Source organism: Procambarus clarkii, chromosome 37, assembly GCF_040958095.1.
Source record: "Procambarus clarkii isolate CNS0578487 chromosome 37, FALCON_Pclarkii_2.0, whole genome shotgun sequence".
In the NCBI taxonomy this organism is placed as follows: Eukaryota; Metazoa; Arthropoda; class Malacostraca; order Decapoda; family Cambaridae; genus Procambarus; species Procambarus clarkii.
The window spans coordinates 8,514,214-8,539,924 of record NC_091186.1 but is presented as its reverse complement, the minus strand read 5'-3'; the positions used below and the strand labels follow the sequence as shown (position 1 = coordinate 8,539,924).

The 25,711-nt window shown below is 43.3% G+C and overlaps 1 protein-coding gene across 1 annotated transcript; it reads right to left on the bottom strand.

The window, feature by feature from the left end:
- Positions 1–24,526, bottom strand: LOC138372118 (N-acetylated-alpha-linked acidic dipeptidase 2-like). Its single transcript, XM_069337430.1, has 7 exons — positions 24,451–24,526; positions 16,461–16,631; positions 14,936–15,026; positions 7,791–7,966; positions 7,519–7,641; positions 2,062–2,208; positions 1–1,290 (listed from the first exon to the last, which is right to left on the bottom strand). Exons 1-7 carry the CDS (start codon positions 24,524–24,526, stop codon positions 1,106–1,108), a joined length of 969 nt encoding a protein of 322 aa, XP_069193531.1. The 3' UTR covers positions 1–1,105.
- Positions 24,527–25,711: the final 1,185 nt, after the last annotated feature.

The following is a 25,711-nucleotide window of genomic DNA, read 5'->3' as shown; positions in this document are numbered from 1 at the left end:
CTATGTAATAAGAATTGTAAAAATAGCAAAGTCTCATCTCCATAGTTTGTCGGCAATGTTGACTTCCTCAGATGCTGCTGCTGCCACCTGAGTCCGTAAGGACGCTCCAGGAGTCCATATGGTCGCTCCAGGAGTCCGTCTGGACGCTCCAGGCGTACCTATGGACGCTCCAGGCGTACGTATGGACACTCTAGGAGTCCGTAATGGTCGCTCCAGGAAACTGTATGGACACTCAAAGATTCCGTATGGACGCTCCAGGCGTACCTATGGACGCTCCAGGCGTACCTATGGACACTCCAGGAGTCCATATGGACGCTCCAGGAGTCCATAAAGTGAAGGGGACTGACATGCCACCGGCTTCCTGTCCTCGTCGAAACCTCGTCGAAGTGTTAGTGGCCTTAAGGTAAATTCAGGTAAATATGAGATCGTAATATTTATCTGTTTCCACTTCAAATATGTTTGAAAATAATTAAGAGCCAAGTATGCGCACGTAATCAACCATTTATAAAGCGCTGTAGTATCCTTTATTAATTGTAATTGTATAAAACTGTGTAGTAATAGGCATAAAGGGGAACACAAGCTGCTGTTCACTGAATAATTACAACAATACCAACAGCTTGGTTCGGTGTTGGGTTTAAGGCCTATTCCATACAAGAGGATTATATAGAATGTGAAACTGGTCATCCAGCAAGTATTAGTCGATTCCTGAGCCCGCCCACTTAACACATGACGAAACTACAACGTTGCTACAACATTAAAACAAATTTTAACACCTAGTAAGTTGCAACAACTTTCTAATATGTCATACAAAATGTTATAACAAGATGTAACAACATTCTAATAAGTCATAAAAACGTTTTAACAAGATGTAACAACTTTATTACAAGATGTAACTAGGGAAACATAGGGACCGTTACATTGTGTGTTTGCTGGGCAAGAATGATGTAAACTCTCTGTATATATATACACATCGAGAACTGCCTATACACTACTCGGCGGTGAATGTACAGCATAAACATTTACCTGAAATTAAATTGAATTTGAATCAGGTAATTTAAATTACCTGAAATCACCAAGTAAATTGAATTCAAGCATACATCATTACTCATGCATGCTGATTATATGCATATATTGAGAACAATAGTGTACGTGTATGATAATAATATGCACATACTAAATATGTGCATATAACGAGAATCAATAAAAGCGAATAAAACATCACCTTTTTTGCACTCTCGAACACCGCGTCAGTGAGAAGAGGTGAGGACATCGTGCGCACTGTGTAGTTACCTGGAAATTGAGTGTTTATATATTAATAATAATAATAATAATAATAATCAGAGATTTTCTGGAGCGTGTGCGTGGGAAACCCAGCACCCAGGTTCGAACCCGCATCACGGCTCCTATGGATTTTCTAAATAATAATATTAATAATAATAATAATAATAATTCATTATGTTGGAGGACAGGAAGCCAGAGTGTATTGATACACGTTAGATTATATCAAGGTCCCATATTATATATATAATATATCAGATATATCTCACGATAGATTAATATATCATGAGATATATTTATATATAAGTGAGAGAAGTACATATGTGTGTGTGTGAGTGGGGGGGGGGGGGTCAAAGAGAGAGAGATCTGTTAAAGTGCTTGATGCTATGAGACTGTGTGTGTGGGGGGGTGGGGGTCAAAGAGAGAGAGATCTGTTAAAGTGCTTGATGCTATGAGACTGTGTGTGTGGGGGGGGGTCAAAGAGAGAGAGATCTGTTAAAGTGCTTGATGCTATGAGACTGTGTGTGGGGGGGGGGTCAAAGAGAGAGAGATCTGTTAAAGTGCTTGATGCTATGAGACTGTGTGTGTGGGGGGGGGGGGCAAAGAGAGAGAGAGATCTGTTAAAGTGCTTGATGCTATGAGACTGTGTGAGTGGGGGGGGGGGGGTCAAAGAGAGAGAGAGATCTGTTAAAGTGCTTGATGCTATGAGACTGTGTGAGTGGGGGGGGGGGGTCAAAGAGAGATCGAGAGATCTGTTAAAGTTCTTGATGCTATGAGACTCACCTTCCAGTGCCATGTCAACATTGAGGTAAGCCACAGCTCTGTCAGACAGCTGTTTAGCGAACTGTTGTGTCCACTCCGTTGAGCCCACCGCCATGTACTCCTCGGCGCCCCATCCGCAGAACACCAGGGACCGCCTGGGTCGCCAACCTGTAAGGTCATCAGTCATTACTTCTCATGCCCGAAACGCTTTGCGTAATAGTGGCTTTAGGCATTGTATGTACTAGCTCTACCTATAAGTCTACCAATCTGTGTAAAAATTTCTTGTATGTATGTACCTTACCTAAATAAACCTTTATTTATTTATTTTATTTATTATTGTAGGGCTCATCTTCCCTGTGTAACAGTTTAGCTACTAATAAAGAAGCTTGTATATCTTGCATTGAATGTATTGTATTGTATCATGGGTAATCTAGTTTCTGCAGTCAGTGTAGTTTCTACCTGGAAAGCTGGGAAGGGTTAATCCCTAGGGATTAGCGGGGTAGTAAACCATGCAAGATAGTCACATCCTTCCTCTGAGTAATCCATTAAATTAGATAAATCCCTGTTACAACTCAATACAGTACTGTATTTAATAATCAACCTTGCTAAGTGACCTATGTAATTACATAATTTTGAGTAAAAGTCAACCACTCTTTCTTGTATATAGGCATATGATTCAGTCAGCATGAGAACTAGTTTGTCCTGGTAGCAGGGTTGCCAGATCCAAATTGCTAAAAGTAGCGAGCTGACGGTCTAAAAGTAGCGAATATGTAATAGGAGTAGCCCAATTTTTTTTGTTTACTGACTGATACGGGTTTCAAAGTAATCTAATTTGATAGATAGAGTACATTAAACGATTTTAATTGTTTTATTAATACTATCTATGCATATATATATTTAACCAATATGATATGATAACTTATCAATGTTTACTGTATGAAGCCTAATGGGTGTGGAGTCCTTCCACGTCTTTACAGTTTTAGATTACCAAGATCTTGATCTGAATCCACAACCTCGTTCTTGTATATTGCAGACTCATATTTAAGCATTGACATGAGTGGTTCAAATGACGAGCAACAAGTTACATTTTCTTCAAGATATGTTTTGATTGTCAAGATTGATGTCAAAAGCTTAAGTCCCATTCGATTTCTCAGTTTAGTTTTCACAGACGTTCCTCTCGAAAATATCCGTTCAACTAGGGCATTACTGATTAGTAAGCTGTATATTTTCAATGCAAACTCAGCGAGGTCAATCAGTATGGGATCGCCAGCAGCGTTCTTGACAGTTATTGTCTTGGTCTAAAATGACGATTCAGATGTAGGAATTTGTCCCTCACAAATGTTGGATCAGTCAATAGTTAACGGAAGGCGCCACTGACTTTTAATTTCACTAAGCTTAGATTGGTCAGCTAATACTAATGGAAGTTCTGAGAATGGTGGCCATGTGTGGTTAAGGCCTATGATAGGTGACAGATTTTTCACCTTTTTTAAAGTTTCAACATTACTTAGAATACGAGAAAGAAGCTATTTGCAAGTTTTCATTAAAAAATTATCGCATTTTTCTTGAATATTTTGAAACTTTTCCTGGGTTATAAAATTGTTTTGTCTGTTTGTGGCCCGAAGTGTTGAAAATTCGTAACCAAAATCAACTTTCTCCAGGGGCAGATATACAGAATTGATTTCCAAATTAACATGAAGCTTTGCATGCTGAGGATGCACGATTCTTCTGAGTATTCCAAGAGTGAAGTTTTCTAAGACAGTGTGAAGGCTACACTGATCTGCTTCATCTTTTTGATAAAGTCAATTCATCCTTTCAAAATCATTTAGGATTGGTTTGAGACATGTAAAATATAGCTTATTGGAGGGATCAACGTACATTGAAAACAGTTGCCTTGCAACATATTTATCACAAGAGGAAAAAAGCTATTTGGTAATGAGTTGTTAAAGACTCCCACTGATCAAACAGCCGCTTTACACTACCGCTCCTTGCCAACCATCGTCTTCCTGACAAAGGTATTAACTGTAAGGAATCTTTCCAATCATTTATCAATCTGGAAATTTCTAGATAACTTTCTCCCCTTAATGAAGATCTGTTTAACCAGATGTAGCTTTTGGGATGACGTATTAATGACAATTAAGGTGAGAAATCTATAGCCCCCTGGGGTGGATTACCTTGCCTTGCGGTTACTTTTTCTTTCGAAGGTTCCTAGGATCAATGTCCCCAGGGGGTCGGTCAGGGACCAGGCCTCCTGGGATAAGTGGTCTAGTCAGTCAGGCTGTTGGACGCGGCTGTGATTTGTACACATTATATTGTTAAAACATAAATAATCGTCATTGAGTTTCTTAATATTAAAAGCGGAAAGTAGCCCAACTTGCTTTTAAACTAGCCCAAAAAGTCGCAAGTAGCGAAATTAAAAATTTGGGAGCGCGGGGCTCTCAAAAGTAGCCCAATTCGCTACTTGTAGCCCAATCTGGCAACCCTGCCTGGTAGACGCTTGAGGCCTCTGCAGTGGTAAATTGCTATCTACCACCTTGTTTAATAATTCATTTCTATTAGAGAAATTCATGTCATTATGCAATATTGTATTTAATAATTGATCTGGTTCAAGTACCTATGTAATTAACATCATTTTGAATAAGAATCCAGTCACCTAAAGTGACCAAGTGCATATGTTTAGCTTTGGTAATTATCTTTAAATTAGTTTGGCAACCAAGGTCAGCCTCACAGGTTTTGAGGACAGCTGAGATCTGTGTGGTTTTGGACGGCAATAATTGGAGATCCACATTCTTGATTTATGTTGCGACTGCAACCTATCCTCTTAAAAAGAACGTCGCTTTTGGCCGTTTGCCCGTATGGCCGAATATGGACGTAATTTGAAAATGAAAAAAAAAAGTGAAAATAAATTTGAGATTTTTTTTCGGCGACAGTAAGTTAAGGGTCCTCTGATAGGTTAGGTGGGCCGGAAATTCTCATAAAGTTACAAAACGTTATGAAAAATGTTAATGGAAAGTTTCCTCTTCAAAGCTTGCCGAGTAAGCCGGACGACTCAAACAGAAAACGGAACAATACGTCACTTTTGTGAGTCGATTTCATTTCAAATTACGTCCAAATTTGGCCATAGCGCCGCGCATACGAGCCAAAAGTGACGTTATTTTTAAGAGGACAGGTTGGCGACTGACTGTTCCTTTTCCGAAGTCAATTACCGTAATTACAGAAACTCTCAGGATAGGTGGTGGCAGTGTTTAAGGTCTCTTTAGTGAGTTTGTTGGTGATAGGTATAGTATCCTTGTTTTGTGGGACCTTGGTGATCACCCATTACACCTGCTCCATGCTGGTACCCATTACACCTGCTCCATGCTGGTACCCATTACACCTGCTCCATGCTGGTACCCATTACACCTGCTCCATGCTGGTACCCATTACACCTGCTCCATGCTGGTACCCATTACACCTGCTCCATGCTGGTACCCATTACACCTGCTCCATGCTGGTACCCATTACACCTGCTCCATGCTGGTACCCATTACACCTGCTCCATGCTGGCACCCATTACACCTGCTCCATGCTGGCACCCATTACACCTGCTCCATGCTGGCACCCATTACACCTGCTCCATGCTGGTACCCATTACACCTGCTCCATGCTGGTACCCATTACACCTGCTCCATGCTGGTACCCATTACACCTGCTCCATGCTGGTACCCATTACACCTGCTCCATGCTGGTACCCATTACACCTGCTCCATGCTGGTACCCATTACACCTGCTCCATGCTGGTACCCATTACACCTGCTCCATGCTGGTACCCATTACACCTGCTCCATGCTGGTACCCATTACACCTGCTCCATGCTGGTACCCATTACACCTGCTCCATGCTGGTACCCATTACACCTGCTCCATGCTGGTACCCATTACACCTGCTCCATGCTGGCACCCATTACACCTGCTCCATGCTGGCACCCATTACACCTGCTCCATGCTGGTACCCATTACACCTGCTCCATGCTGGTACCCATTACACCTGCTCCATGCTGGTACCCATTACACCTGCTCCATGCTGGTACCCATTACACCTGCTCCATGCTGGTACCCATTACACCTGCTCCATGCTGGTACCCATTACACCTGCTCCATGCTGGTACCCATTACACCTGCTCCATGCTGGTACCCATTACACCTGCTCCATGCTGGTACCCATTACACCTGCTCCATGCTGGTACAACCTCTTACACAGAACGTCACATTGCGATCGTATACATCTTCTATCTTGAGGTTATCTTGAGAGGATTTCGGGGCTTTAGTGTCCCCGCGGCCCGGTCCTCGACCAGGCCTCCACCCCCAGGAAGCAGCCCGTGACAGCTGACTAACACCCAGGTAACTATTTTACTGCTAGGTAACAGGGGCATAGGGTGAAAGAAACTCTGCCCATTGTTTCTCGCCGGCGCCTGGGATCGAACCCAGGACCACAGGATCACAAGTCCAGCGTGCTGTCCGCTCGGCCGACCGGCTCCCTTGGTTCAAAACCGAGACGTGTGGCCACGTCTGTGGTAGAAAATTGTAATAATAATATAAAAAAAAACTTACTGGTCACCTAAACAAAGTTTTTTAAGAATCATTTCAAGCATTTTTACCCCCACCGATCGGCCGAGCGGACAGCACGCTGGACTTGTGATCCTGTGGTCCTGGGTTCGATCCCAGGCGCCGGAGAGAAACAATGGGCAGAGTTTCTTTCACCCTATGCCCCTGTTACTTAGCAGTAAAATAGGTACCTGGGTGTTAGTCAGCTGTCACGGGCTGCTTCCTGGGGATGGAGGCCTGGTCGAGGACCGGGCTGCGGGGACACTAAAGCCCCGAAATCCTCTCAAGATAACCTCAAGATAACCACTGGCACTCCCAGCGGACTTTTTTACCATTATCGCCAATTCAAAAACACGCCCTCAAAAACACGCGCTCAAAAACATGCGCTCAAAAAAAAAAAAAAGATTCACCATGCTTGCCCATGACTAATGACTGAGCATCCAAAAAAGGAGACCTGGTCGAGGACTGGGCCGAGGGGACGCTAAGCCCCGAAATCATCTCAAGATAATCTCAAGAAGCTCCCTAGGATGCAACTCATAACAGCTGTCTGCGTCATGAGCATTTATTTGCTGCTAGGTGAACAGAGCAATTAGGTGGAAGGAAACCTCCAAAACATCTCTCTAATGTGGGAATCGAACCAAGAATGTTCGTTAACCGGTTGCGCTGACTACTGGTCGTTATTGAGAAGTGTTTCACTAACATGTGACCATAAGATTGGAAATTGGAAAATAGGATTGATTTCAGTCTTCACATTTTACACAATTAACAAAAAAAAATCATCTTTTCTGTCATTTGCAACCACCATTTGTTTACTGGGTGAAAAGGCAGATGAAGAGCAAGAACGCAACACCTTTTACAAATAACACAAATGACTAACATCCTGTTGAATGTCACTCACCCGTTTCGTTACGTAGATGGACGAAGACCCGTGACAGTTCGAGCATGGCGGCCGTGCCGGAGTTGGGGTCCAGACCACCGAAGAGCCAAGCATCCAGGTGGTTGCCGAGAATAACGTATCTGTCTAAAAGCCAAGTATTTAAACGGAGCTACACAAATGGAAATGCTTTTGTGCCATGGATGCAAACTTCTAATAATATATATTAAGATTTATAGCAACACTTAATGTCAACATCCCTTGTTCGATTTATATTGACGCATACCCCTACTAACCGGGTTCTTCGTGACCTGTGATGACTCCCACAACATTGTAAGTGGTAGTTTGAGTGTTGTTGTTGTTCACATCCACGTTGACTTTCCAGCCTGGGTGTGCGAGGCCAGGTCCAGTGTGGTAAGTAATGTTCAGATTACCCTGCCAGCTCGCTGGAGCAACAGCACCTCCCATACGGCTGCAAGCACACATATTGAAAAGGTTATAGGCCTGTGAAGACCAGGGGCCAGATTCACGAAGCAGTTATGCAAGCACTTACGAACCTGTACATCTTTCTTCAATCTTTGACGGTTTTGGTTACATTTATTAAACAATTTACAAGCATGAAAACATCCCAATCAACTGCTGTTATTGTTATAAACAGCCTCCTGGTGCTTCGGAGCTCATTAACTGTTTAATAATTCTTAACAAAGCCGCCAAGGATTGAAAAAAATGTACAGGTTCATTACTGCTTTGTGAATGTGAGAATATGGTTTCTCAAGATTCTCCCACAGCTGACTGGTATGGCTCATTGCAGTGCACAGTGCACTGATCTTGTGCACAAGGTCCTATTTCTGTTACCCCTGGATAGTGACGTGGCATGTTGGGTATCTCCAGAATGCCCACTTAACCTGGAACACTTTAATAATACGGAGGCCGCCGTATGTCCAGGCAGGAAGTAGATACAGGGAGTTAAGCTTACTGGCCACCAAGGGTCAGTGGGTACATTGGCCGGTGCGGAGCGTGAGAGAGGAGAGGGAACGCCTGCAAAGCGACAGTAGTGTACTTGTGATTTATTGCATATCACCATTACCGAGTATCCGGTTGGAACTCTTGTGATCCCTTTGCATACCGGCAGTTAGGTTGCCAGTGTTAATGATTGGCTGTCAACTGTGTTAAGTTAGGTGTTTCTCCACGAGTGGATCCGAGTCGTTTAGCCAGACGTTAAGAGTCTCGCTAATACAACCATAGCCTTTCTGACGCCAGTCTAAAGTAAATCAAACACCCTTTGTATTAGTGGTTAAGTTAGTAAATAAACTACTGTTAAGCTTTATGCGGTGTTTCCGTTGAACCACTTCTGAATACTGCCAATATTACACAAGCCTTCAGCTCTAGGTGTCTTCAACACCGAGTTGCCTAAGTCCCTAAACTATAAATGTGATGAGGACCCTAGGAGTCCCTTAAAGTGTTAAATCATTGAGGAGATTCCAACGATCAACGTGGAGCAGGACCAGGTGAGGCTAGTCTGAGAAGAGACCCTCAAGGACTCTAACCCGACCTTGCTCCCAGGCCCTGTACGGTTGCTCTCGTATTTTCTATTCTGCTAATTCCGACAGTTTCGTGAAGCGTCTGTCACATGTACATTGGCGACGTACGCATTGCAGTCGTGAAAGCAAAGGTTATCTTGAGATGATTTCGGGGCTTTTAGTGTCCCCGCGGCCCGGTCCTCGACCAGGCCTCCACCCCCAGGAAGCAGCCCGTGACAGCTGACTAACTCCCAGGTACCTATTTACTGCTAGGTAACAGGGGCATTCAGGGTGAAAGAAACTTTGCCCATTTGTTTCTGCCTCGTGCGGGAATCGAACCCGCGCCACAGAATTACGAGTCCTGCGCGCTATCCACCAGGCTACGAGGCCCCTACGGTTCATGGAATTGCTGTTAACTTTCAGATATTTCCTGTTCGCCATCTAACACGATTGACAGGAAGTCTGCCAAGTCTGAATACCATCTAAATTGTAATCTAAGCATGTGTACACTACAGTTTTTTTTCTGTTGTAATCCATGAAGGATAACTTAATAATTAATATCTAGTCCCCTTTCTCCAAGGTGGAATTACTGACCCCGCCCAGGATGCAACCCCACAACAAGCTGACTAACTCCTGAGTACCTACTTACTGCTAGGTAAACAGAGGAATTGGAAATTCCCATTGATAGGAATTAAAAAAAAAATGATAGAAAATGCGCCCAACTATTTCTGTCCTGCCTGGGATTCGAACCCGGAATTCTTGATTGCGTGTCGAGAACGAACCTGACTATACTAGTGGGATGCTATATGAGGAAGATTAAGACAAAGGAAGATAACAAGATGACCTGGACAAACAAAGAATTTGTAACGGTTCTATTGTTACGTAAAGTATGGTGACAATAAACACAGACACTAAGATACTATATATATATTTGGTCGAATATACAGAAGTACACCGGTGATACTTTGGTGTTCCCTATCAAAAGTGCTGTACTTCTCTTCAGTGGGTGACAGGCGCGCTGAAAAGAATGCAATTGGGCGCCATTCTCCTTCAACGAGCTGTTGTAGTACAGCACCAATTGCTGTGTTTGAAGCGTCGGTAGAGAGATTGGTGGGAGCGTCAGACACTGGGTGTGTGAGCAAGGTGAATTCCGCCAGCTTGTGTTTTATGTCGGTGAATGCTGTCTCTGCCTGGGGAGTCCACTCCAACGGAAGATGGGACGTGAGTTTCCGACCACGTAAGAGGTCGTATAAGTGTCACAAGATGTCCGAACAATGTGGGATGAATCGATGATAAACATTCACTACACCAAGAAATTCTTGCAACTTCTTTGGAGTGGATGGGCGCGGGAATTCCTTGATTGCCTCGATTTTCTTCTCTAGTGGTTGGACCCCTGCTGCTGACACACGGTGTCCCAAGAAATCCAGCTCTGGAACATGGAAAATACACTTCTCGGAGTTGAGCTGCAAGCCGAAGTTGCGCAGACGGGTGAGGAGTCGGAGGTGTAGCAGATGTTCTGTTGGTGATGTACTGGCCACCAGCAGATCATCAATGTAGGCGTAGCAAAAAGGAAGGTCCTTAACTACTTGGTCGATGAAGCGTTGGAATGTCTGGGCTGCATTCCGTAGACCAAAAGGCATCCGGACGAATTCAAACAGTCCAAAAGGTGTTGTGATCGCTGTTTTCGGAATGTCTGCCGGTTCCATAGGGATCTGGTGAAATGCCTGCACAAGGTCAATTCTCGAAAAAACGGTTGCGTTGCTCAATCCCTGTGAGAAATCCTGGATGTGTGATATTGGGTAGCAATCCGGCAGAGTACGAACGTTGAGAGCCCTGTAGTCTCCGCAAGGGCGCCATTCCCCTGGGGCTGTTTTCGGGACCATATGGAGAGGTGAAGCCCATGGACTGTTCGAAAGGCGGATTATTCCTGCCTCCTGTAGCTTATTGAATTCAGCACGTGCTACCACCAGTCGTTCCGGTGCCAGGCGGCGTGGTCTGGCGAAGGTAGGTGCTCCCGTTGTAGTAATGTGATGCGTAATCGTATGTTGCACCTCTGGTCGAGGGCTGGCGGGTTGGGTCACATCTTTGAATTCATCCAGGAGTGCTTGAAGTTCCGTAGATGCGACTGGGGTGACGATGTTAACTTGTGTAGAGGTACTAGGAGAGGCTCGAAGAACTGCACCTGCGGGATCCACAATAAGTCGATGGTGTTGCAGGAAATCCCATCCAAGAATGGGTTGTTCCACATCCGCTATGAGGAAAGTCCACGTAAAGCGACCCAGAGAGGCGAACTCGAGAACCAGGGCACGGGTCCCATATGTACGGACGGACGTACCATTGGCAGCTCGTAAGTCCAAACCAGGAGTACGGGTTGGTGTTGACCAGTGGGGGAGGCAACACACTAGCTGTTGCACCTGTGTCAACGAGGAAACGGCGTTTGGTTATGATGTCAGATATGTAGAGCAGTGTAGTGTTTGAAATGGCGGGGTCACTGGCCGTTAACAGTCCCCGTCGAAGTAGTTTCCCGACCAGGAACAAGGAGCCCTACAGTTGCGGGCTTGGTGTCTGAACTTCTGGTGGTAAGAACAAAGCTCTCCCCGATGTTCTTGCTGTCGCCTAGAGACTGATACTGGATTCGCATGGTACGTCCTCCCTGGGTGGAAGAAACGCCGGTTCTGGAGGACGTTGAGTTGTTGGGTGTCTGTAGTCTGCTGTGTATCACTGAGGTGGGACAGCGTAGCGTTATCAGACGTCGTATGAAGCCGGTCTGCCAGTGTAGCCAGCTGGGCTAATGGGGTGTCGTCAGCCATACTGAATAGGGCCGGTTGAATGTGTTTTGGACAGAGTTGTATCCATAGTGATCTCACAATCTCGCTGGGGGCTGGGCCAGTTGCAGTATGCATCACATACTGAATATGCCGCAGAAGCTGAGCTGGTGTTTTGTCTGCTAATCTTTTGTCAGTGAGGAGTTGGTCCCTTTGTTGAATGCGGCGTTTCATTGCTGCCTGTAGAAGAGCGGCTTTCAATGCAGTGTACGTCCTGGTGTCCGGTGATGGTGCGGTGATGACAGCGGAGGCAGTGTGCATAGCCTCCGAGGTAAGTGTTGGCAGGGTACAGGCATATCGGGCTTTCTCAGTCGAAATTTCGTGAAGGTCGAAAATAGCCTCCATCTGCATGAACCAAAATTCTGGCTCATCTTCGTTGTATGCTGGAAACCTGGTAGATAAATCCATGACGAAGATCTAGTTTGTGACTAGATGTTCTTTTTCACTCACTGGGTCACCAATGTAACGGTTCTATTGTTACGTAAAGTATGGTGACAAATAAACACAGACACTAAGATACTATATATATATTTGGTCGAATATACAGAAGTACACAGGTGATACTTTGGTGTGAGTTGAGCGCACTGAGCGTCGGTACAGTATTTCGCAAGTGTCTGCTCTAGACCACACTTGAAAGTAGACTAGTTAATGTTTGCTATTCTGCTGCTTATATGCTCGGGCAACACCTCACCGTGTTGCCCGGGCAACGCCTCACCTCATTCATTTCCAAAGGTTGACAGGAATATTAACAATGCATTTGGAGCGAGTATATTATTGGGATAATCTACTCGCTACAAATTTGACAACAAATGGCTACCAAATGTTTAACTCAAATAAGTGCAAAATAGGTGTAGGGATCAGGAGACCAAACACAATGTATCAATTTTTTTTTTTTTTTTTTTGAGATATATACAAGAGTTGTTACATTCTTGTACAGCCACTAGTACGAGTAGCGTTTCGGGCAAGTCCTTAATCCTATGGTCCCTGGAATACAATCCCCTGCCGCGAAGAATCGTTTTTTCATCCAAGTACACATTTTACTGTTGCGTTAAACAGAGGCTACAGTTAAGGAATTGCGCCCAGTAAATCCTCCCCGGCCAGGATACGAACCCATGACATAGCGCTCGCGGAACGCCAGGCGAGTGTCTTACCACTACACCACGGAGACTGCAAAAAACTGAACTCCTTCACAAATCAGGTAGAGCGAAAGATTTGGAAATTGATATCACACACAAAACATTTCTTGAAGACCACATCAAAATGCTGTAGTCATCTGCAGCATATTCTGCTGTAACGTAACCAATCTTCCCAATTGGTAACGTAACTATCTTCAGAAATTTGTGTTCCTTATATATAACATATATTAGCAGTCGTAGTGGTAAAACACTCACCCGGCGCTTCGCGAGCGCTTTGGCCTAGGTTCGTATCCTGGCCGGGGAGGGTTTACTGGGCGCCAATGCTTAACTGTAGCCTCTGTTCACCCAACAGTAAAATGGGTGCCTGTTGGTTAAACGATTCGGCTGGTCATATTCTGGGGAACATAGGATTAAGGACCTGCCCGAAACTCTATGCGTGCTAGTGGCTTTACAAGAATGTAAGAACTATTGTATATAAAAATAAATAAATAAACAAATATGACAAGCCAATATTGGAATGTGTGGCTCCAGCGAGGGGATCCATATCTAGTCAAACAGAAGGCAAAGTTTGAGAAAGTTCAGAAGTACTCTACCAGATTAGTTCTAGAATTGATAGGTACGAGTTACAGGGAAATGCTACAGGAATAAAACCTTGCTAACCTGGAAGACAGAAGAGGATGACATTATTTAGCAAATGAGAACACGAACAAGCGAACACACATGAAAACTTAGTACTCAAATGAGCCACAGAGACATTAGAAAATATTAGTTTCCATGCCATACAAATGAACAAATGGAATGCACTATAAAGTGTGGAGGGAGAGGAGGATTCCATACAGTTTCAAATGTAGATACAGCCCATCCTCCTAAAATTTGATTATTTATAGTAACTCAAAGTACCAATATATTGTCAGACCACCAAAACCTTTACATTTCGTAATTTTAATTTTATAGGGTCCAAGAAAAAATTAAGCTAACATCAAACTTTAACATTCCTAGGCCTACTATAACACATATGTACTATATTAGACCTAAGATAGCATGTATTAAGCCTATAATTGCTAGGGCAGGTTAAGGTAGGTTTTTAGATTCATTTTTATATTTAAGACAATGTCGTTTGGGTTAATTCAAAACATAAAAAGTAAACAGTTTGGTGGTCCATCACTACATGCTGGTACTTTCGATCAAATACTATCCAATATTGTAAGTATTGGATAGTCAATCATTTTAGGATGACTGACTTTGTAAATGAGATTACTGAGCACAATGACCTAAGGCATCTAAATAGCATTTGATTAATAGTCGAGAGCCTGGACCAAAGAGCCGAATACCAACCCCCTTCAATGACAGTTGACTATATGGGGCTGGAATTGGCGAAGAGATGTCAGTAGAAATGCCTGGTAAGGAGCGTTCCCAGGCCTGATCCTTGTACAGTTGGCGCCAAAATAAGGCGATCAGTGGAGGCCTACCCCTGATTGGTTAGTAGCGGGCCGCCTACCCCTGATTGGTTAGTAGCGGGCCAATAGCAGGTGGCGTTTTTCCAGTTGATTTTGGACGAAAATCAAGACCATTGCTGATTGTGGCTGCTTTTCATTTTAATACAACTATATAAAATGAAAACCTAATTTCTAAAAATTTGTTTTAAAGTAGCTTTCCATACAAAATTTTAATATTTAGGAAACTGAAGTGTATTAAATACTCCTCTTGAATGTTTAAACTTGTAAAGAAATGAGAATTCTAATGTTCATATCTCTTCCAATGACAAACATTCCTGAAAATATTAATACAATGTATATTTGTAGTGTTTGTTAATTAATAAAATAGAACAGTCAATGTTTGGTCTTGTAATAGCTCTAAGTATTAGCCAATTATACAAATTATGCTTGACTGACAACGATTAAACCAATGTGCTGTAGTTTGCAATTATTATTTGGGCAAGATAAGCCTGTGTAAACTGTACCTTAGTATCTGCCAAGCATCGTCGTAGCTAATGCTTTGTGCTGGAATCTTTGGTAAGGATGCTTCTTCCTCTGGAATACGGAACGCACTCTCTGGGAAGATAATAGCAAGGTATTAATTACTTCAGTCCGTCCTCCTGCTGTTTCCCAATGTCAAGAAACTGTCGTACTAAAGTGCCCTTACCCTAACCTACCAGAGGACCCAAAATAGAAAACAGGATAGTAAGTAAATTTTGCGACCCGCTACCGTTTGTTAGTACGACAGGTTTTGGCCTAAGGTAAACTATACGCCAAAACACGACGTTATATTAGCAGGACGGGCTGAACACTTAACTAACTGCTAACATCAACAAACAAAAATTTCAACTTTAGTGGGCAAAGTTACGAGGCTCGGTAATTTTTCATAAATTTCCAAAGCAATTACAATAATTTGAAAACTTGAGTCATTATTGTAACTAACACTTCAGAAAAATCATGTTTGGAATTGCGGCAAATCGATCAGAACAAATATGTTTGTTTTTCCTTTTCAATATTATTTCTAGGAAATGCTTGGCTGTTGATACCTAAGTTCTTATACTGGTCTCATCAACTTGTCTGAATCAGTTCTGCTTTATTAGCAACACATCAATAAAGATGAGTACTGCTTTATTAGCAACACATCAATAAAGATGAGTGTGAGCAGAAAGTGAATGTATCAAAAGTAATCAGAACACCCTATGTCAATCACATGACTAAAGTATCATATTTTGGTACAATAATAGGATATATATAAATACTGGGACAAAAGGTTAAGTAAAGTTAACCTGTAGATGGCAGCCTAGCACAATTGATGTATAAGGGGGTGCTCATGTCAATTGATGTATAAGGGGGTGCTCATGTCAATTGATGTATAAGGGGGTGCTCATGTCAATTGATGTATAAGGGGATGCTCATGTCAATTGATGTATAAGGGGGTGCTCATGTCAATTGATGTATAACGGGGTGCTCATGTCAATTGATGTATAAGGCGGTGCACACGTCAATTAAAATTTGTCATTATAGAATTGAGAATTGAACTCTGATCATAAATGCCTATAATTTCAAAGATTTAACATTATTACATAAGAAATAGATAAGCCTGAATAAAATTAATAATAAAATGTTATTTAAAAGATTATCATAAAATTTTAAATACTATTATTAAAAAAACACTTTACAAAATCAGGACTTTATATTTAAATAATTGAAATTTCAATTTGAAATTCTCTACATTATATCCAACTGAATATATGGAATTTTGTAAACAAAAGAGAATTAAAATTGGTTTAGAATTTCCCTAATGTTCAGTTCGAGTTTTATCATGAAAATAACTGTAAAATCTAGATATAGAATTCGCTTTAGCTTTAATTAGTAATTGACTTGAGTTCGGATTTATAAAAATGATTAATTTAGAGGCCAGAGATGTTGTATAACATATTCACTATTTTCTCAGGTTCACGAGGTCCCGCGAACTTGAAAAAAAATGATGAAGCAATCAAGGCAACTGACCTATGGCAGGATAAAATGGAGTAAGAGGGTCGCCATCCCCCAGTTTAACAGTCCCAAATGGGGAAGCAGATGGGGGCATGTAGGAGGAGTGTGGGTAGACGAAGTCAGGGCCTGCAGGAGCATAGTCTGCTGGATCACTGTACATTACAACTCCAAGGGCTCCACGCTCCTCTGCCGTTCGTACCAGATAATGATTTATTTTGTATTTATTTATTTATATATACAAGAATTCTTACATTCTTGTACAGCCACTGGTACGTGTAGTGTTTTGGGCAAGTCCTTAATCCTGATATTCACCTGAATATGACCCCACCGTATCGTTTAACAACCAAGTACCCATTTTGCTGTTGGGTTAAACAGAGCCTACAGTTAAGGATTTGAGCCCAGTAAATCCTCCCCGGCCAGGATATGAACCCAGGACAAAGCGTTTGCAAACCGCCCGGAGAGCATCGTGCCACTACGCCATGGGGACTAATCATGTATATGATCATGTTTATACATGCATACAAAATGGTTTACAAACAGTATGTTGTAAGCCACAGCTCTATCTATTTCTAGATAGAGCTAGTATATACTAGGCCTAAAACCACTAATACGCACAGCATTTCGGGCAAGAAGTGGGAAAAACACTTAAAAACTAAAACTTAAAACTAATTGAGATTAAAAGCATGATTTGAGCTTAAACAGGTAGGGGGGGGGGAGGGGGAATGACAGTAAATGTCATTACCTAATACACAAGGAAGAGAGCTTCCTAATTGCAGTACCTTTTTATACAAATATATATATATTTAGTCTTTTGTTAAAGCTCTTTTACACGAGATTTTACACATAAAAGAATATTTTAGTTTCAAACTCATGATGTAAATCATATAATATTGAAAAGTCATTTGTTGAGCAATACAGGAAAGAATTCACACATTAACACTTACAATCGGCCCCTAATGTGTAATTAATTTATTAGAGACCCCATCTTGTAAGCAGAAGGGAAGGGAACTATAAGGAGAAAGCGCCAAACCATTATGCCTATATAACACTGGGAAGGGGGGGGGGGGGGGTCAGGATAAGGATTTGAGATTTGAAAGGAATGGTGGCCAACACTTGAGGACGGTCGAGGAATGAACGCCGACCTGCATGAAGCGAAACCGTCGCTCTATCGTCCAGCACAAGTGGGATGACAGAAGTGCAATGTTATATTAACTGTAACTGACTTATTTATTTTATTTATTTATATACAAGAAGGTACATTGGGTTGTGAGAGTACATAACACTGATGTTCTTATATTCTTGCAAAGCCTATTCATATGTGGTTGTTGAAGTTCAGTCTCTTCCCATCATTTTTATTGCTAATGTTAACATTGTCTCTCTAAAGGTGAATTTGGTTTAATGATTTACTTCCAAATAAAATGTAGTAGTGTAAACTTGTTTGTTAACGCCCATGAGTGGACTTTCTTTAATTCGTTATTTAATATTATTTAGTGTGTGCGCGCATCTGAGTCATAATATATGAAGGTAGAATTGTCAGCATATCGTCAGCATATAATATATCGTCAGCATACAGTATAGGTTTAACCCTTTAACTGCACAACGCACCTGCACGCCCACGTCTGGGGGTGCGCTACGCACCTCCGGGTATTTGTATTTTTCACGTTCCATTCAAGACTCCCGCGGCTACCTGGGGTTCACATCAGCTTCCTCAGGGCTCTTGTAAACAGACGCCATCTTTAAAAAAAATCGTGGTTCACATTCCCGGGTGTGAGAGCCTCAGTAGTGAGTGAGCAACCAAGGCCGGCGCACGCAGCATGAGCTCACAGCACTGCTGTTCCGCTTGTGACCACAGCATCGCCTAATAATATCAAAATATATATGTAACTTGTATTATTTAGCGCTGATAGTATTACAGATGAGCCTGAGTGTGATAATGACTGTGTACAATGTTCAAATATTAGTGATTTAATGCTGTTCACGATGTTCACAGCGCTAGACACAGCACCACAGCATTATTTCGTCCATCTAGGAATCTTCAAACAACTTCTTAGCTTCCTTTACAAAATAAACTTGTGGTCAATTATGAATTTACAGGATTCAGTGACCAGTATTGTGATATAATACAGCAGGATTGTGGTGATAATAAGCACTGTGCGTAATATTGTGGGAGGAGTAATTGTGGCGAGGGAGCGAGGGAGAGAATCGAGGTAGCCTCACTGTGTGGCAGCCACTCTTGTTTTGCTCGTCATACTAGCTTAGTGGTTCGCTATGGTGAACACATTTGTACATGGGTATATACAATGTGTGTATATAGTGTAGTAACAGCAACAGGAGTATATTGGGAGGAGCTATTTTGGTGATGGAAGTGACGTAATCGTAGCGTCGTCTGCTAGCTGCTGTGAGATTTATCATGCATTGTATGGTGGCCATTGTAACGTTTGGACACAATACCGGCTTACTTGCATAGTTCTGGTGAATAAAACATGCAGATAGGTATACATAACTTGTGCAAATAGTGTAATACAAACAATAACAGTATGGTGGTAGGAGCAATGTTGGCGAGTAAGATGTTGGAGGAGTGAGGGGAGAGACTGGATGTTGGAGGAGGAGTGAGGCAGCTGACACTCGCGGAGTTCTGAGTGTGTTCATGGTGAATGTATATAGTGTGTGATAGTGTATAGTGTGTAAATAGACTATATATATACATAAATTAGCATAATACAATGAAAATATGTGCCGGATATGTGTACACATGTGTCATGCACGTAACACAGTATTTTCAGACAATACGGATGTTCTACCATAACAGTATAGTGTACGTGTTCATTATACATAGGATTGGCAAGTAAAAGTATATAAAATGTATTTGGAACTGTGCGCAGAAAATGAACAAAAACATACTCGCGGCAACTCGCACATCCTGCCCCGAGTGCCCTACCCGCCCGGGGGCATATGCCCCGAGCACCCTACCCGCCCCGGGGGCATATGCCCCGAGTTCCCTAACCGCCCGGGGCATATGCCCCGAGTGCCCTACCCGCCCCGGGGGCATATGCCCCGAGTGCCCTACCCGCCCGGGGGCATATGCCCCGAGTGCCCTACCCGCCCTGGGGGCATATGCCCCGAGTGCCCTACCCGCCCCGGGGGCATATGCCCCGAGTGCCCTACCCGCCCCGGGGGCATATGCCCCGAGTGCCCTACCCGCCCCGGGGGCATATGCCCCGAGTGCCCTACCCGGCCCCGGGGGCATATGCCCCGAGCGCCCTACCGGCCCCGGGGGCATATGCCCCGAGTGTCCTACCCGCCCCGGGGGCATATGCCCCGAGTGCCCTATCCGGCCCCGGGGGCATATGCCCCGAGTGCCCTACCCGGCCCCGGGGGCATATGCCCCGAGTGCCCTACCCGCCCCGGGGGCATATGCCCCGAGCTGCCCTACCCGCCCCGGGGGCATATGCCCCGAGCGCCCTACCGGCCCCGGGGGCATATGCCCCGAGCTGCCCTACCGCCCCGGGGGCATATGCCCCGAGTGCCCTACCCGCCCCGGGGGCATATGCCCCGAGTGCCCTACCGGCCCCGGGGGCATATGCCCCGAGTGCCCTACCGGCCCCGGGGGCATATGCCCCGAGTGCCCTACCGCCCCGGGGGCATATGCCCCGAGGCACCCTACCGCCCCGGGGGCATATGCCCCGAGCACCCTACCGGCCCCGGGGGCATATGCCCCGAGTGTCACCTACCGGCCCCGGGGGCATATGCCCCGAGCGCCCTACCGGCCCCGGGGGCATATGCCCCGAGCGCCCTACCGCCCCGGGGGCATATGCCCCGAGCGCCCTACCGCCCCGGGGGCATATGCCCCGAGCGCCCTACCGCCCCGGGGGCATATGCCCCGAGCGCCCTACCGGCCCCGGGGGCATATGCCCCGAGCACCCTACCGGCCCCGGGGGCATATGCCCCGAGCGCCCTACCGGCCCCGGGGGCATATGCCCCGAGCACCCTACCGGCCCCGGGGGCATATGCCCCGAGCACCCTACCCGCCCCGGGGGCATATGCCACGGGCGACCAGGGAATGATGACGTCACGCACGAACTTACGGACCCCATAGCAGCTAAAGTACTTACAATTTCGACCTTCTGTTACTATACCCTTACTCAGGGAAGGGTTTTTGACACTTTAAAAATAGAAAAGAATTTTTTCTAGAGATTTTATTTCCTGCGCACTGTGGGGGGGGGGGGGTCATATTTGGAGGCCACGCAGTTAAGGGGTTAAGAATGTTAGAGACATTTGGCAAATCATTGATGTATATAAGAAATAGAGGTCCTAAGATGCTGCCCTGTGGCACTCCTATGGTTAATGGTAGAGTGAGGGAAGTAATGTCATTGATAACTACATATTAGTGTCATCAAGATATGATCGAATATAGTTCATAGCATGGCCTAAGATTCCATAGTGATGAAGTTTAAATAAGAGGTAGTTATGTTTAACTACCACCCAAAGAATGGGTATGAGGCCCACTACCACCCACAGGATGGGTATGGGGGGGGGCCACTACAGTAGTTCCCGACTTGACAGGGGGAGACACATGTTATCGCACCAGATCTGATGTAATAGGTGTTGTTATCAGATATGTTATCGAAGAACATGCTAGAAGCATACATTAAGTGTGCTAATCAGTGCTTAATAGCTTATTAACGCTAATTAAATGTGATTGTCAGTGTTGGGCATCTGTGTTTGTGTGGTGTAACCTTAATTGTACTTTCGTGGGGTAGAGCTTCAGTTCTTGGGCCCCGCCTCTCAGTGAATGAATGCGTGCGTGTGTAATTACCTAAGTGTAGTTATAGGATGAGAGCTACGCTCGTGGTGTCCCGTCTTCCCAGCACTCTTTGTCATATAACGCTTTGAAACTACTGACGGTCTTGGCCTCCACCACCTTCTCCCCTAACTTGTTCCAACCGTCTACCACTGTTTGCGAAAGTGGATTTTCTTATATTTCTTCGGCATCTGTGTTTAGCTAGTTTAAATCTATGACCTCTTGTTCTTGAAGTTCCAGGTCTCAGGAAATCTTCCCTATCGATTTTATCAATTCCTGTTACTATTTTGTATGTAGTGATCATATCACCTCTTTTTCTTCTGTCTTCTAGTTTTGGCATATTTAATGCCTCTAACCTCTCCTCGTAACTCTTGCCCTTCAGTTCTGGGAGCCACTTAGTAGCATGTCTTTGCACCTTTTCCAGTTTGTTGATGTGCTTCTTCAGATATGGGCACCACACAACCGCTGCATATTCTAGCTTTGGCCTAACAAAAGTCGTGAACAATTTCTTTAGTATATCGCCATCCACGTATTTAAAAGTAATTCTGAAGTTAGAAAGCGTGGCATAGGCTCCTCGCACAATATTCTTTATGTGGTCCTCAGGTGATAGTTGTTTATCTAGAACCACCCCTAGAACTCTTTCTTTATCAGAATTCTTTGAAGATTTCTCACATAATATATAGTTGTGTGAGGTCTATGTTCTCCTATTCCACATTCCATAACATGGCATGACAATCATCTAAGTTTCTTGTCCTTCCAATTATCTTAGCATCATCAGCAAACATGTTCATATAATTCTGTATACCAACTGGTAGATCATTTATGTAGACAATAAACATTACTGGTGCAAGAACTGAACCCTGTGGTACTACACTTGTGACATTTCTCCACTCCGATACATTGCCTCTGATCACTGCCCTTATTTTTCTATCAGTCAGAAAATTTTTCATCCATGTTAGAAGCTTACCTGTCACCCCCTCCAATATTTTCCAGTTTCCAGAACAACCTCTTATGTGGAACTCTGTCGAAAGCCTTTTTTAGGTCCAGATAAATGCAGTCAACCCAACCATCTCTTTCCTGTAATATCTCTGTGGCTCGATCATAGAAAGTGAGTAAAGTCGATACACAGGATCCTCCAGATCGAAAACCATACTGTCTGTCTGTTATTATATCATTTCTCTCCAGGTGTTCTCCCCAATTAGTTTTAATTATTTTTTCCAATATTTTGACTATTACACTTGTCAATGATACCGGTCTATAATTAAGGGGGTCTTCCCTGCTTCCACTTTTGTAGATTGGAACTTTGTTAGCCTTTTTCACACATCAGCTACAACTCCTGTAAACATGGATGCCTGAAAAATTAATTGAAGTGGAATGCTGAGCTCAGGCGCACATTCTCTCAGAACCCATGGTGAAACTCCATCTGGACCAACTGCTTTGTTCTTACTTAGCTCCTTGAGCATCTTTTCCACTTTGTCTCTAGACACTTCTATGTGCTCTATGTTGTTCTCTGGAATTCTTATTGTGTCTGGTTCCCTGAAGATTTCATTTTGTACAAACACACTTTGGAACTTTTCGATAAATGTTTCACACATTTAATTTTCATTTTTCGTGAATGTATTTCCCATTTTCAACCTCTGAATATTATCCTTTACCTGCAATTTGTTGTTCATGAATTTATAGAATTGACCTGGTTCTGTTTTACATTTGTCTGCAATCCCTTTTTCAAAATTTCTTTCTGCCTCTCTCCTCACTGCTGTGTAGTTGTTTCTCGCATCTTTGTATCGTTGGTATGTTTGGGGATTTGGCCTCTTCCTGTATTGATTCCATTTTTGTGTCTTTTGGTCTCTGGCCCTCTCGCAATTTCTATTGAACCAATCCTGTTTCCTAGTTCTGCATCTCTGTCTTGGTATTGTGACGGTAAAGTGTTGGAGTGTTGATGTTCGGCAGTTTCAATGGCAGGGGGCAATGCCTTGTCACATTTACAGAAAAAAAAGAACCCTGCTTGCCCGTTTGTCTGTGGTAAGGTAATGGGAAGACACACAAAACACAAAGTATAAACAATGAAATTTTAATTACTCTAGAAAACAAGATATGAACAAAGACAATCCCTTGGCTTACGTAAAATTCAAAACAAGTCAACAAACAAAACAACATGTATTATTAATGGCTGTAAAATTTACTCTAAAATAAAATTAGGTGCAATATAATGATAATAATATAAATCAGGTGCTGAGAATACTGGCTTAAGCTGCCACCTCCCTTAGTACACGACAGCCAGAGCTTTGTCTACTTGAGAGAGATGTCAACTCCAAAGAGCACAGAGATATTCTGAGGAGTACGGCGTGTGCTGGACCAGACTTCGACTCAGGTAGTGGGCGTGAATGCAGGTGCGGCGACACACCAGCCAATCAGGAGCAGGCAGGCGGAGAATGGGTAGTTTGCTCGTTGACGGTGGGCGGGAGCCGGTGTGTCTGGTGGTGCAAGGTACACTTTGCTTCCTGGGCAAAACGTTTGGCGATACTGGTGGACGTATCTTCAATATAGTATCTTGTACTTGAATGACGTGAAGTATGTAGGGAAGAGCAGGCTCAATCTCTCTTGAAAGAGATTATCGTCACAGTATAAAAAATTTTGTGCCTTTATCATATATTTCACAAAACTTGACATACATCACATTCGCTTCCTTGCCTAGCAACAAGTCTATCCAATTATACTCACTAAAAAAAATTTTAAGGTCACCGTAATGTCCTCTCCAGAAGTCAGATTTTTCAACTGCTTCAACCTCCTTATTTTCTTCCAGATTATAATGCATTGCATACTTTTTTCCCAAAAAGACATGGTCACTTTTACCCAAGGGAGGAAGGTACTGAATGTCAAATATTTCTTCCTCCTTCCTGGTAAATATCAAATCTAGCATGGATGGAACGTCCCCTTCCCTCATCCTCGTAGCTTGCTTAACATGTTGATACAAGAATGTTTCCAGGATGAGGTCTCCAAATCTACAGGTCCAAAAATCTTCTGTTTTAGCTTCATATGCTTCCCAGTCTATGGACTCCAAGTTGAAGTCACCGATTATCAACAGTCGTGATCTATCATTATCCGCTCTCGCTATAATCTCTCTCATTATTGTTATAAGACCTTCTTGTTTACTATCTAGCTCCTCCTTTGACCATGTGCTGCTTGGCGGTGGACTATATGTACCTATGATCATTAGCTTATCATCTTCATGGCAGATCTCTAGTGCTATTATGTCAACTTCTTGTGGATTGGCAGTCATTATTTCCTTCACCTTTAGGTGTTCTTTTACCAGCACAGCAACGCCACCGCGTTTCCTAATTTTTCTGTCCCGTCTCCAAATTGAGTAGCCCCTTGGGAATATGACCTCATTTAAAATAACATCGTCAAGTTTTGTCTCCGTGAGTGCAACAATGTCTGGTGTCTGCAGCTGCATTACATCACTTAACTCCAGTATCTTCGATCTCACTCCATCTATGTTGGTGTATGCAATCTTCAGGAACTTGTTCCCCCTCTCCTTATTCTTCACTCCCCCTCTCTCTATTGATTTTGTTGGTTTGCCTTTATGTACCACTTTACTGGTCTGCCTACCCCTATCACTTTGTAGAAAAAAGAATTGATTTCTTCTTCATTTCTGCTCTCATTTAAACGTTTTGCCTCGGCGAGGTTTAGTTTCAGCTTCTCTCTGTCTTCTTTTGAAAGATCTCGTCTTAACGACCACACTTTCCCATCCTCATCACTTTGTAACTTTCTAGCATTCCTTAATACTTCTTCCATCTGTTTGGCACCGTTTAGGGTGATCCTCAAAGGTCGATCTTTCCCTTTTACATATCTGCTTATTCTCCTGTAGTCGCACACATTCTCTATGGTAGTAAGACCTTCCACGAGGCCAACAATTTTATCTACTACTTTCGCTTCTTCTACAGATCTTTCTGACCTAGATGTTATCTCCTTTTCTTTGCAGCCAAAATTATCAGGGACTTACTCCAGTCAACTGTGTTTTGCATCAACATCGGATTAGATGCCAATTCCTTTCTCACTTCCAGCTTAATGTTTGTTTTATCTTGGTTGCTGCAGTGTTTGGCTTCCTTTACTGCTTCTTCAATTTTTTCCTTCTCCTTGGCCACTTGTGCATAGGTGAGTTACATATCTTTCTTGCACTGTTCTATTCCCTGCGTAACTTCCTCCATCTGTGCTGACAAAAGCTGTTTCTCCTGTTGAATTTCCTTACCTAACCTATTGTAGTCATTTATGTTTAAATTTACTTTAACTTCTTCTTTGCTATTTTTAAGAGTTTATTTTCTTCTTCCATGGCTTTGCAATTTGTTTCCAATTGATTCTTATCCTTGCGCAAGTCTTTCACTAAACCCTCAAGACATACAACTTTGCTATTCAAATGATCATTACTTTCTTTCAATTTACTAATTATTTCTACCTGAGAGTTCAC